Source organism: Triturus cristatus, chromosome 9, assembly GCF_964204655.1.
Source record: "Triturus cristatus chromosome 9, aTriCri1.1, whole genome shotgun sequence".
In the NCBI taxonomy this organism is placed as follows: domain Eukaryota; kingdom Metazoa; phylum Chordata; class Amphibia; order Caudata; family Salamandridae; genus Triturus; species Triturus cristatus.
This window is the reverse complement of record NC_140592.1, coordinates 937,380,762-937,393,593: the sequence shown is the minus strand read 5'-3', so window position 1 is coordinate 937,393,593 and position 12,832 is coordinate 937,380,762. Positions and strand designations below refer to the sequence as shown.

Genomic DNA, 12,832 nt, shown 5'->3' with positions numbered 1-12,832 from the left:
ACTCCTGTGATTTGTCTGATGCATGCCCCTCGTAGGACTACTTTGAATGCGTCCCATTCTAGGGCCCTTGTCGAGGTAGTGCCTGTGTTTTCAGCGAAATAGTGTTGAATGGTTTCTGACTGTTCGTGTTTGAATACTGGGTCCAGAAGGCAGTCCCTGGGGAGGCGCCACGTGGGGATCGGCGGCACTGGGGGTCGCCACAATAATGTTAAACAGTGCGCATCGTGGTCCGAAATTACCCTGCCCAAGTAGTCCGAATGCCTAATGCTGGGAATGAGGGACTGTGTGCACATAAAGCGGTCCAGAACGACTCGTAGGTCGTGTGGTATTGAGTGAAATGAGTATATTTTGGAGGTCGGGTGTGTGTGCTTCCATGCGTCCAACGGGGAGCAGTGGGCCGCCCAGGCGCGGAGCGCTGCTGATTGTGCATGGGTTGGGGAGCGCGCGGCAGGGGGGTGGGATCTGTCCAGTATGAGGTCCAGGGGGCAGTTGTAATCCCCTCCCAGTATCCACGGGGACCGTGTGTATCCCGCTAATGCGCTCGTCAGGGTTCCCCAAAACGGTGCCTGATCTGCATTTGGGGCGTATATACTACCTACAAGGAGGGGCAGCCCATCCAACAACCCTTCCAGCAGCGCATAGCGGCCCTCAGGATCCACTCGTCTGCCGGTTTCGCGGAAGGGCACTCCGGGCCGGATCCAAATGAGTGCTCCTCTCGTGAATGCGGAGTAGGCTGTGCCGCAAAAGGTACCCCACCATTTCCTCTGGAGTTTGCGCAGTTCCTCCCCAGTGAGGTGGATCTCCTGAAGGGATATGATCTGTGCCTGCTGACGCTTGATGTACGCATATATCGCACAGCGCTTCCGGGCTGTGTGGATCCCCCGCACATTTAGGGTTAAGAACTGGTAGTCCGTGTGTGCCATAGTAGAGTCGAAATTGGGTTGCGGTTGCGTTCCATTCCCAAGAGAGGGGAGCCTCCTTCCGCTAGCCAGTGAGTGGTATGTGCGTAATTACTTGGGGATGTATGTGCGCGTCCCTGCTCCCTATCTAGGGGATAGCCAGAGAGCATGGTGAATGGAGTGGGGAAACTAAGAACTGGGTTCGGGAAACAGTCCCAATACCGAGGACCTATCGCTGAGGGCGATACTCTCCTTCTTCCAGAGCGTCAGTTTGGATGTGTCGACAAACAGTTAACAACCTAGGGGGTGGTGGTTCGTGTATGCGAGGGTGATCCATGGACGGGTCCTGGGAGGATCACTGTGCGTCATGTGATCCCTGACTGCTGCTGGGCCGCAGTGTACAAGTAGTATGAGAGACCCACCAGTGTATGTGGGGGAAGGGGGGGCCCCGCCCTCGATCAGCTGTGAGCATGGCCGCCCTGTGTCTGTTCGCTGCTAGAGTCCCATTACCGTGCCTCCCTTGCAGCTTCGGAATCGTGAACCTGCGTGAATCCTACCCCATAAAGTCTGCTGTCTGGGGGGTGTCCTGCGGCAGGGTAACAAAGTCTCCGTTGGACGACGCTCCATCACTGTCTTCCTCTGCGGGCGAGGAGAACAGGCGCGGGAGTCTGTCCAGGTCATCTGAGGGCAGGGAAGCCTGCAATGCTGAGACGGCCCGGAGAGTGTCCCGGCGCTCCTGCATAATCTGCTCGAGATCAGGGGAGTCGAACGCCGGGCTCCTTGCCAGAGTGTCTCTACCTTTGTGTCCCTTATTGGGGTTGCATTTTCTGGGCCTTGGTGCCCTGTTCCTTTGCCCTCGCTCCATTCCTGATCCGGTCTGCTGCGGGCAATGCAAGTCCGCCCAGTCTCTCGCCTCCTCTGCACTTGTAAAAAATAAAGTTGAGTCTTTGTAGACGATTCTGAGTCTGACGGGGAATAAAAGAGAGTACTGGATATTGTTCGCCAGCAGCCGCCGCTTAACCTCCAGAAAGAGCGATCTCTGCTGCTGTACTGCCCTCGCATAATCCGGGAAAACCATCACCTGTTAGTCCTCGCCCCGAGGGGGGGCGGTTCGCCTCGCGGCCCTGAGCACAGCATCTCGGTCCCTAAAATGCAAAAACTTTGCAGGCATCAGTCGCAGGGGTGCTCCGGGTTGGGGTCTGCGCGCCGGGACTCTGTGAGCGCGTTCAATGGAAAAGAAGGCTGACCTGTCCACAGCTGGGGTAAAGGACTTCAGCCATGCCTCCATGTGACCCACCGGGTCTTGTCCCTCAATACCTTCCGGCAATCCGAGCACCCGTATATTACAGCGTCTGACCGGCCTTCCAGGTCCACTACTCGCTGCTCCATTATAGACAGGCGGTTTAGAACATCCCGAATCGTCTTCTGCTGGTCTTTCATCGCCGGCTGCAAGTCCGCTATGATCTTACCCCCTTCGTGTACCCTATCAGCCAGCTTCCGCTGGTCATCTTTGATGAGGGAGATGTCGGTCGTCAGAGTGCCAAGCCTCTCCTCCATTGACACTCGAGAAAGTTCGATCGCTGCTAACACTCGGTCAAGCTTGTCCGAGATGGACATGTCGGAAGGGGTCACTGTCAGTGCAGCTCCCGTCTTGGATTGTGGCATGTTTTCGGGGGCAGTCTCCGGTACCGAGGTGGTCTGTGAGGTTCTAGGTTTCCCCATCGTGGCACCCGGACAGTCCAGTCGCGCTCGGGTCCGTGCAGTGCGAGGTCAGGGATTATCGTGTGTCACGGGGGGGGTCGCTGTTCCTTCTGGGGTAAGTCCTGGGTGTTGCGCGCTCCCCAGCGAGCGCTTCCGCCGGCCCGTCTGAAGGCGGTCCCCCCCTCCGGTGCCGCTGCAACAGGCACCACGTAGATTACGCTGTGGGGGATCACTGTTGATGACACTGGTATCTCCCGCCTTCACTCTCCACCATCCTTGGTAATGAGCCCTCTCCACAACCTGGAGCAGTTGTAGTCCCCTTCTAATGTCAGTTTGGGCCCCCAATGCCTTGCGGTGACCTCGATTAGTAGGCAGTTGCTGGCCCAGTGGAGGGCTGGCTATCGGTCCTGGTGTTGAGTGGGCCGCTACTGCGCCATCTTAGGGCCAGGCAATAGGTGCGGATGGGCTGTGGCGGTGGTGAAGGGGCACCCCACACCCCCCCGGTATCAGGTGGCCCGTGGGGGTGCTGAACCCCCGCCACTCACCGCCTGTAGAGCGCCGCCGAACCGTCCAGCCTTGGCCGGTGCCTCACTCTCTTCCTGGGGACGCTCACCGGCCACCACCGCCGGGCGCCATGTTAGAGACAGGCAACCTCAGCTGAAATGGCGGCCCTGCGTCCTACTGCACCGGTGGGGGGAAAGTCAGCTCGCCACCAGTTGCCTCCCGCGAGAGCGCCCACCTCCGCTTGCCGATGCTGATGAGCCGCTGCGTGTCTCAATGTGGCTGCTCGCTGCCGCGCACCGCTGTGGTCGCGGCCGGGACTTCTCCAGTGCCGCCCGCTGCTCGAAGGGACAGCCAGCGGTCGTGGGTGGATTAACGATTGCTGCCGGATGCTCGGGCCGCCCACGGTCGCTGCGGCCTGGTCCTGCCGACCTTACACACTGTCATCCAGGTTGGAGCCCCCTAGGCTACCGGGATACTGGAATGATGGTCGAACTCCCGGGCGGCCGCCATCTTGTCGATCAATGACGGGCTCTCGGACGGCTGCAGCCCGTAACTTGCTCGAAATCCACCTTGCAACCGTCAGCGGAACGGCGGCAGATGCCCCGTGAGCTCCGGTCAACAAGCATCCGTTTTCCAGTTGGGAACGACGCTCTCAAGCAGACATATACCCAGTCGGCCGTGGAGCCTCAGAAAAACACGTCCACCATTGCAGCCGGCTTGGCCACGCCCCCCATCGCAAAGCCTTAGTAATTGTACAATATATATAAACAAATTGTAACACAAAATATTTAAAGATGTACATGATAATATTAGGGAGTATCTCAAAATCCTTCTTGATTTGAATTTGCCTGCAGAAGTTCTGACAAGTAGCAACAGACTGTTGATCTGCCCATATTCCGTTGTTGTTAAAGAACATCTGAATACCAATTCAATTGCTGGATTACAGAGATCTTTCAAACATGCATTTTAAGTATGCCAATTATTACAGAATGGTTTAGATGCTTTTGGCTAAGAATACAATGTTTTTTTAAGTATGTCACTAAAGTTCTCATTTTTGGACCAATAAAAAGATCCTTTAAAATAAAAATGTTTCAGTTAGGGGAACGAAAATCCAACTAAATTTTGTCATGTCCTAAATGCACATATTTGCTTAAGAACCAGAATAATAATCAGTAATGAATGAAAACTATCTTACCTTAATTGCATTCTGCAAACTGAAAACTTCACTATTATCGGTTTTGTCTGTTCCTTGGAATTTTGATGACTAATAAGGGTAAGAAAATAGATTTATTCCATTGTTTTAGTGGCACAAAATGTGTAATCAAGAAAGAGAAACACCGAAAAAATAGCTGTATTAATATATAACAAAGTTACTTACCTGCAATACTGGCTCTCCGGCATTGTAATATTTTATATTGTCCACCAGAGCTGTGAGTTCACTGCATAGATAAAGATTATATGCTGTAGAAACTAAGAATCAAACCAAGCAAAGATGACTATCACATCAAGTCTTTGGAAATACTTATTAGTGAGATGAGTGTGAGTCAGCAGGTATAGGTAGCATCAGGTTACATTTTTGCCGGAGTGAAAAGGGATGAGACGAACTCCCTGACAAACTGTGAAATGCTTAAAGCCCAATCTTGCTCCACAACAACCTTCTACACCCATCTAAAATATAGATAGATAAGAAGTCAAAACCCAATTTAGCTAATCACGTTACCCAGTAAATAAGAAAAGAATGAGGATGATTTTTCAAACTCAACAAATTAGACTTGAGACTGTGTGGAGTCACCGTAGAAGTAAAGAGAATATGATACTAATATTACAAAAGCCAAAGACTGAAAAACGATCCTATCTTTGTTAGTTATTACTCTATCCTTTTTTAAATATCGTTTTATTTTAAAGAACGTAAAATGAACAGATTGGGCAGCATAATTACATACATATTAATAAATGATGGGTTAAAATCCATGTGCATTCTTCAAACCACAAACAAAGTTCAAGTAACGTCACTCATCTATTTTCCGTTTTGTGTTCGTTCTCTCCATTCATGACCTTTTGTGGTTATTAGTCAGGAAAAGAAAGTTTTTACACATAAATTAACGAAAAAGCAAAGTTTATTTCTTGCTCTAAATATTACACTGTTGGCTAGTTTTGTTAATTTCGTTGTCAAAATACTAATGCTTTTGATCAAACATGGCGCAGCGAACTGGTAGCTGAACTCAGGCATGATGTGTTGCAAAGCAATGGCAGATTTGAAACAGCTGTGCATGAGTTTAATAATTATTTTCTGTACATCAGGGGCCAAATGTACGAAGCACTTGTGATTCGATAATTGTTCGCAAATAGGTTAGCAATTTTTTAAAAAGTAAGTTTGGAATGTACCAGTGTGGTTTTCGGTTCTAGTCACAAAAATATAAAATCTTACATACATGCTATCTTTGCGACTGGAATGAGCGTTTACTTGTTACTGATTACCAAGTTGACCTTCTAATTTTGGAGTGTACCATTAGTGTGCTACCTGCGAACTGCGGCAAAAACATCTTTTTGCGCTCACAAATTAGCATCACGTGAAAGCAGGTGGTGACCAGGTGCACACTACAAAAGGGTTGGAAACTTTGTACCCACTTGCCAGGCCCTAACCTTACCTTTTCTTACATGTCGGGCCCCGTATGGTAGGCCCAAGGTACCCCCCCTGGGCAGGGTGCAGTGTAGGACATGTACTGGTGTGTGTGACATGTCCTGATAGTGAAATACTGCCAATTTCGTTTTTCACTATTTAAAGGCCGTCTTGCCCCATAGGATAGAATGGGAAATACTTTGTTACAAGACAGAGGAATACAGTTTAGGCTCTCTGAACTCATAATTTAGTAACACATCTTTTAGCAAAGATGACTTTTGAAATGTGTGTTTGAAAATGCCACTTTTAGAAAGTAGCACAATGAAAGACCTAGCTACCATTTTGTGTGCTGCTTCTCTTCTTAGACAGACAAAGGGCCAATATTTGAATTCATTGGTCCTGGATATTTATTCAACCATTACTTCTTCATGTCATTATATCATTTTCTTCATTTCATAAAAGTCTGAAATGGAAAATACACTATTCGTTTCAGACAAGTGCAACACAGTGAATTATAAACATAAACAACATGCTCTACATTAAACAGATGAAATGATACAAAGTTAATACAACTGAAGACAATGATACACCAGTCACGTTTCAAACATGTAGCAATCCCTTCATATGTGAATTATATAGTCCTAAAAGGGAATGCTGGACATGGGGAACAAGCATAACCACAGCTGGGGTTAAGTCAACGCAACATCTCCCTCCAAGCTGTTAGTGTTCATAAAGTGCCCGTTCCTCAATGACAAAAAGATTGCTGAAATGTCGACGCATTTCAAGTCCCAGTGATACTCGTGGGGCTCTCTTTAGGGCTTCTGGCTTGGTGTAATCTGGTTAGTGTGGACTCTTTAACTTTGGAACTGCCAAATTATTACTCTCCAATATTTCTTGGATAGGAGAGGGGGAATTCCCTATCCTTTTAGGTGAAAACGCCGATTATCTTTCTTTATTCTGGCAATTATCACGCAGAATGGGTGCCCCGTTGCAGGTTACTTCCTGCCTGTTTATTTTACTTTATCCTTGCCGTGATCGCATTGAACGGGTCCCCCGTTGCAGGCTACTTTCTGCTCGTTTAAATTGGTGAGCCTTGTTCAACGTGGTCTTTCTTCATCCTTTCTACCGGAGATGAAGAAAGACCCGCGTTGAACAAGGGTCACCGATTTAATCGAGCAGAAAGTATATGTGGGATTGCTACATGTTTGAAACGTGACAACAACAGTTTGGGTTCCTGAGAAATATTAACAGCTCCTTACTGACAACAGCAAGGGTGAAAAAAGTTAAGATGCAACAACTTGAGCTTTAAGACTTGGCAAAATAGGTGCTGGCGCTTTCAATGGAATCTTGCACAAATCATACTTTGAACTAATCATGAACAGGGATAGGGGCCACTAGAGGGACGAGCAGTAAGATGGCTGCCACTTAGTGAGGCTCCACCAGCCCGGGGATTAATCCAACACTAATTCGCATTGAGGGCTACCACCCCTGCCCTTCAGCACACACCCTCTTGACTGATCATGACTTAGTTGACGTTTGGCGCTCCAGACATCCCCATAAGACCAAGAACACATGCGTACCACTTCCCAGTGAGTTTGGTGACAAATTACTATCAGAGATGTTTGTAGACATGTTAGCATTGAGAAGCTGGCCCGAACGCTTTAGGGGCATGTGCTGGTGGCCCTGTCCTTGTCAGGAGGGGGGGGGGGGGGGGGGGGGAGGACATCGAACATGCATTTACCTGGCAACTAGGCCCAAATGCACTCAGTGACACTCTTTCACTAGTGAGATATGCAGCGCTATTTTTAAATACTTCTCACACAACACTGGCACAATTGACTCTACCGGAGTGCTCTGTTGTACATCCGTTGGGGGATGCATATCTAAGCATTGGGTTTTTCACATATACCATTGCGGATATTAGGCCCTTGAATTGTATTGGCCCCTGGCGTTTCCACACCAGAAAGCTCCTTATTCTGGTTACCCCAGTTGTTTGGGTGATTCCGGTCCTGCATTAACCTGAGAAAGCTATATTTGGAGGCCGAAACGCATTAACTCTCACTATCTAGGACCAATACCATTTATCTTAAAGAAAGATAGATTGAAAAAACATTGGGGTTTAGACCACAAAACAATGTTGGATTCAATTAATTTGAGAGATGTACAAGTCGGTCTAATATGAATTAGGGTTGGTACCTAAAACGTTGTTTTCCATTACTGCCTAAAGAAGGGCCGATTATCCATCACTTGTGGACACCTTATTCACCTAATTTGAGTTATAACTTTGCTTCTTAATTTAGATACGTCTGCATAGTGAATAGACCGATTGTAACATTAATTAATGTGTTGTGACTCACCACTTGTTGCTTTGAAATACTATTTAATTAAGTAAATGTCTTGAATAAGAAAGCTCTCTTGCAGTTCTCCATGATTTTGGTATGGCAAATTCCTATTGATATATTTCACAAATTCTATTGATGTAATTAATACTTTTTTTGTAAAAATGAAGGAATTGTATTTAGGCGGGTAGTTCCGCCAGAGGTTACAAATAGAAGTGGGCCTCTTTCCGAGCGTTGTGCATAGCCATCCTGCTTGAGCCATTATTTTTATTCACGTTTGTGGTGTAGCCCAGGCTCTAGAGCGTTATATGGGCTCCCCCCTCCTTTCCGTATACGGAGCTTTGGTTACGGGGGCAGAGCGAATCAGACCCTGGCAGTATTGCTCAAGAAGCGATGGATTAGTTCATACGTTGCTCAACTGCTAGATCCCAGGAGGAACCTCAATAATTCTCAAAGGACATTGCCAAGACTGAGCTTAGATTTTAATCCAACCTATACACCTCCCTAGGGGCACAGATTACTTTGACTCCGGCTTGACAATAGCCACAGAATTTATTTAGATACCCCTTTCACCACAGGCATCATCATCCAGGTCATCTGGGGGAAGGCCCTTGCCCAGAAGACTTAAGAGCCCAATTCTATAATGAATACACAGAGGAGCTAGAGCCCCAACTGCTGTATTAATCAGCTAGAAGCGTCGGTCACCTACCACCCTCAGTGAGGGAGACCCTTCTGATCATGCTCCTCAAGGCTGACAAACCGCTGAATAAACGTTATACACATTTGGACAACAAAACTCTGGCAAAAATTATTGCCGTTTGCATCCCGAGCCTCCTACCCAAGATTGTGAGGATGGACCAGTTGAGATTTGTCCTTCAAAGCTCAACAAGTCATAATCTCTGCAACCTCTTTGCTTTATACTTGTAAATAAAGGGACCCCCTCTGAAGGCGTATGAGGTCTAGGAGTAAGAGGGGAAAGCTAAACAACTAAATAAAGAACAACTACTCTCAAACCTATATTACTTTTACCTAGAAATATATCTACGCATGGGTTAATCACTACTTATACTGCATACATAGTTTACACAATTAGATACATCAGTACATAGTCTTTTTGTTTTTTATAAAAATATTCTTTGTATTTTATTTGTTGATTTCCAATTGATGTCATTATATAACTGTTATAAATCAGTCTCCATTATTTTATAAAACAGTACAAATCATTTCATATTCAAAAAAGCACAATTTTTTATAGAAAAGGTTTTTTATATCTAATATGTACAAATAGCAAAAACCTACTCATGAACGCAATCAATTCTCAGACACATTCATGACTCTGACTCACTCTCAATCACACAAAACACATATACTCAATGGGTTCAAGGAGCATCTAGATATGAAGACATCTCCAATGTTTGGTTTAGATGACAACAACCTAAATAGGTCAGGGCGCACGTGGTCTACGCGCGTTTCCGTGGAATAACACAACCATGGACCACCTTCATCAGGACCTCGCCCAACTAGGGTATAGTGTCATCGAAATTGTACAAAGTAGGGGTACTATTTAGGGTTGAATAAGATACTCCTAATCCAGTTCTTAATACGACGAATTAAGCACGCTGATTCTTTTTCGTCACAGAACAAATGCAAATTCTAATAGCACGGAATAGTTAATTTCACTTCTGTGGTGCTAATTCAAAGGAAGGACAATTTTCTGTACATCAATACGATAATTATTTATATATAATGCAGATCAAAGTTTCACGCACTCAAATGCTAGACCATTTATTGAAATTTGTAGATGGCAGATAATAATATAGATTTTTATGGGCCCTCCGGGCCGAAACCTCCTCAAAGAAAAGCGTTGGCAGAATCTTCAACCTCTCCACATCATTCAAGCAAGAACCAGATTCCTTTCCTTGCGAAGTTCACTGGTGGCATCATTCGAGTTACAGGACGTCTTCACCCGATTGCTGCCCTGTGCCGTCCTGTGATGTACCTCTTTGCTTTATTCCACAAACTAAACCAGCAGCTTCTGGTGAGAGCAGCATTCCTCGATACAACCAAAGTTTTCGATTCTCTGGAGTGGCCTTTACTGTCTGCTTCTACATCGTATTGGCTTCAGACCTTCCTTTCTGCAGGGGGTTAAGCGCTGTACACACTCCCTACCGCCAGACTCCAAATTAACAGAAGGGTCTCTGGTCCCATTGCCGTTAATAGAGACACTAGGCAGGGATTCCCCCCTCTTCTACGACATTGCCATGGAGCCACTTGCAGCTCACCTACAGCAACAGTATGCTACAGAGGCCGTAATTACACAACACAAAGACTTGTTGTCTCCATGCCTGCGGATGACGTAACTTTATGTGAGAGACTGTAAGGAGGGGGCGGATGACGAAGGCGAACAACTCTTGCCAGCCGAGCCTATCTCAGGAATCAGAGACGGAGGTAACCAAAGGGTTAAACCTTTCGCCGTCTCTTCTTACCTGCAGAACGTAATAGACCCCACCCTCAAAGGGAACCAACCAGCGGCCAAAGAGACCGGGGAGAAGTACATTGCGGGAGAACAGGGCGAGCGCGAGGAAGAACCCGGAAGCAGTGGAGGAGACCTGGACACGGAGACAGAGGCGTGGGAAGCGAAGCCCGGCGAGAAAAGACAGCAGACGGCTGGCGAAATGGAAAAGAAGAAGAGGACGCCATTGAGGGGGGGAAGACGACACAGAAGTCTGGAGCGACGACTGGTGGAGTCCCCCAGGAGACACCTGCTTGCCGCCGCAGTTCTGGAGAACTGCGGCTCCGACGGTAAGTGAACAAAACAGTGTTGGGGCGGCCATAAGGGGCTCAGCTCTCGGGACCATATAAGCTACAGGAGGGAGGCTGGAGTAATGAGGAGGCAATGGCAGCAGAAGTACTCACACCCTCTGGTCCCACTAGATAAGTGTGTAAGCAGCCAAGTAAAAACGGACCACAGTGAAGCACAACTAGTGATCGTCTAAGAAAAGGGCTGTGTGGGAAACATTGAGACCCCTTGTCTTTAGTTGAAGAGGTTCCAGTGAGGATACAGGGAAGAGACGAGTATTCAGGAGAATCATCCTCGTTTAATTTTCCTTTTCCTCCTCTTTTATCGGTATTCTTCATTTTTTTCTTTTTTCTCATTTTACATTGTTCTCGCCTTGGTCACTCCTAAACCCTGCCCTAATTTCGAGCACTGTGCATACAGTAGTTATCCGTTTTCTCACAAGATGCTGGTGACGAGTTTAACAATAGGAACCCCCTAGGATCAAGCACTTACCGCCCATGTTCTCTTTCAACTCATGAGTCTCCTGAGGAAAACCACTACTGAAGAAAGAACATCCTGGAGAGAGAGGAAGACCGAAGTCCCTACCTTCTTCAAGAAGTTTCATGATTGCCATTCCTGATTGAATACTCTCACCAAGAATCAATAAATAAGCAAACATTGAGAACCGTATCCGGCCTCCTAGATTCTGTTTCCGACCACCCATCCGACAGAGACGCAGCCACAAACCTTGCACCCATACAGCGCAAATTCATCCGCATTACAGCATTAACTGGAATTGCCATCAATGGGTCGAAATCCATACTCTTCCCACTCACAGAGGGCCAGATGTATGACCCTTTCATTTAGCACCTCACAATTTGAGGCACATTGCGAGTCGCAAATTGCGAGGCGCTAAATGAAATGTACAACAGTAGGTTTACACCGTTTTGCTCTTCCCAATGGGGTCGCAAATTGCGAGGCTCATTAATATTAATGAGTCTCTCACAATTTGGGAGCCCATTGTGAATGCTAGCCCTCCCAGGGATGGTATCCTGCTGAGCTCAGCAGACCACTATGTCTGGGACTGCTTTTCCTCAAAGGAAAACAGGATGCATTTAACAAAAAACCAAAATAAAAATGAAACATTTTAGTTTCATTTTTTAAGGGCAGGCAGTGGTCCCTGGGATCACAGCCTGCCCTTAAAAAAAATTCTCGCATGCATTTGCAAATGGGAAGGGGCCCCCTGGGGACCCCTTCCCATTTGAAGTAGGTGGTAATTGCGAGTGTTTTGCAACAGCAATTACGGTCACAAAACATTAGTACATTGTTTTGAGACTCGCTATTTGGAAGGGAACGCCCCTTCCAAATAGCGAGTCGCAAAACCTATTTAGCGAGTCACAAAAAAATTGTGACTCGCTAAATAGGCTATGTACATGGCCCAATATGCCTTTGCATGCGCAAACGGGTCATAAATCTGTATTTACTGTAAATACCCCTTCAAGTGGACAGATGATAGGGTCGAAATCAAGGGATCCAGATCAGCAGGGACATTACTCATTATGGCTGGACAGTGGAGTGGCTGCAAGAGTGAGTCCCTATGTGCCATTGTCACTCACCAGCTGATGGCCATCGCAAAACTGGTGGTGCTGCCCAATCACCTTTTTTTGAAAAAAACGTAAAGAATTTCTTTGAGTTTTCAATACCAACATAGCATTGCACGTCTTGTTCCCAGACATAACAGTTGCCCACATACAAAAATTCACATACAAGTACATTTCAATTAGTCACATACGTTCGGATTATATGTATAGCTCATCTCTCTTTCTTAAGTTGCTAGTCATGGTGTATAACGTGCATATGCGATGGATACCATGAATCTCAATACGTTTTAGTCAACCAGTCTATATAGAAGCATCATATGGCATCTATTGCTACACCAGTCGTCCCGCTTTGTAGTCATGCCCAACACAACAGTACAGGTTCTGTATTT

General features: G+C 46.8%; 1 protein-coding gene and 1 long non-coding RNA gene across 3 annotated transcripts in view; one reads left to right on the top strand and one right to left on the bottom strand.

The window, feature by feature from the left end:
* The window catches only part of TRIP11 (thyroid hormone receptor interactor 11), a 417,310-nt gene that overhangs the window by 308,590 nt on the left and 95,888 nt on the right, over positions 1-12,832 (bottom strand). For both annotated transcript variants that reach the window (XM_085626513.1, XM_085626514.1), the window contains exon 5: positions 4,300-4,368. In XM_085626513.1, the coding sequence (XP_085482639.1) occupies positions 4,300-4,368 (69 nt within the window). The remainder of the gene's footprint in view (positions 1-4,299; positions 4,369-12,832) is intronic.
* LOC146799103 (uncharacterized) overlaps positions 10,732-12,832 on the top strand; it is a 109,364-nt gene continuing 107,263 nt past the window's right edge. The window contains exon 1 of the long non-coding RNA XR_014968847.1: positions 10,732-10,865. This is a non-coding gene — a long non-coding RNA (uncharacterized LOC146799103). The remainder of the gene's footprint in view (positions 10,866-12,832) is intronic.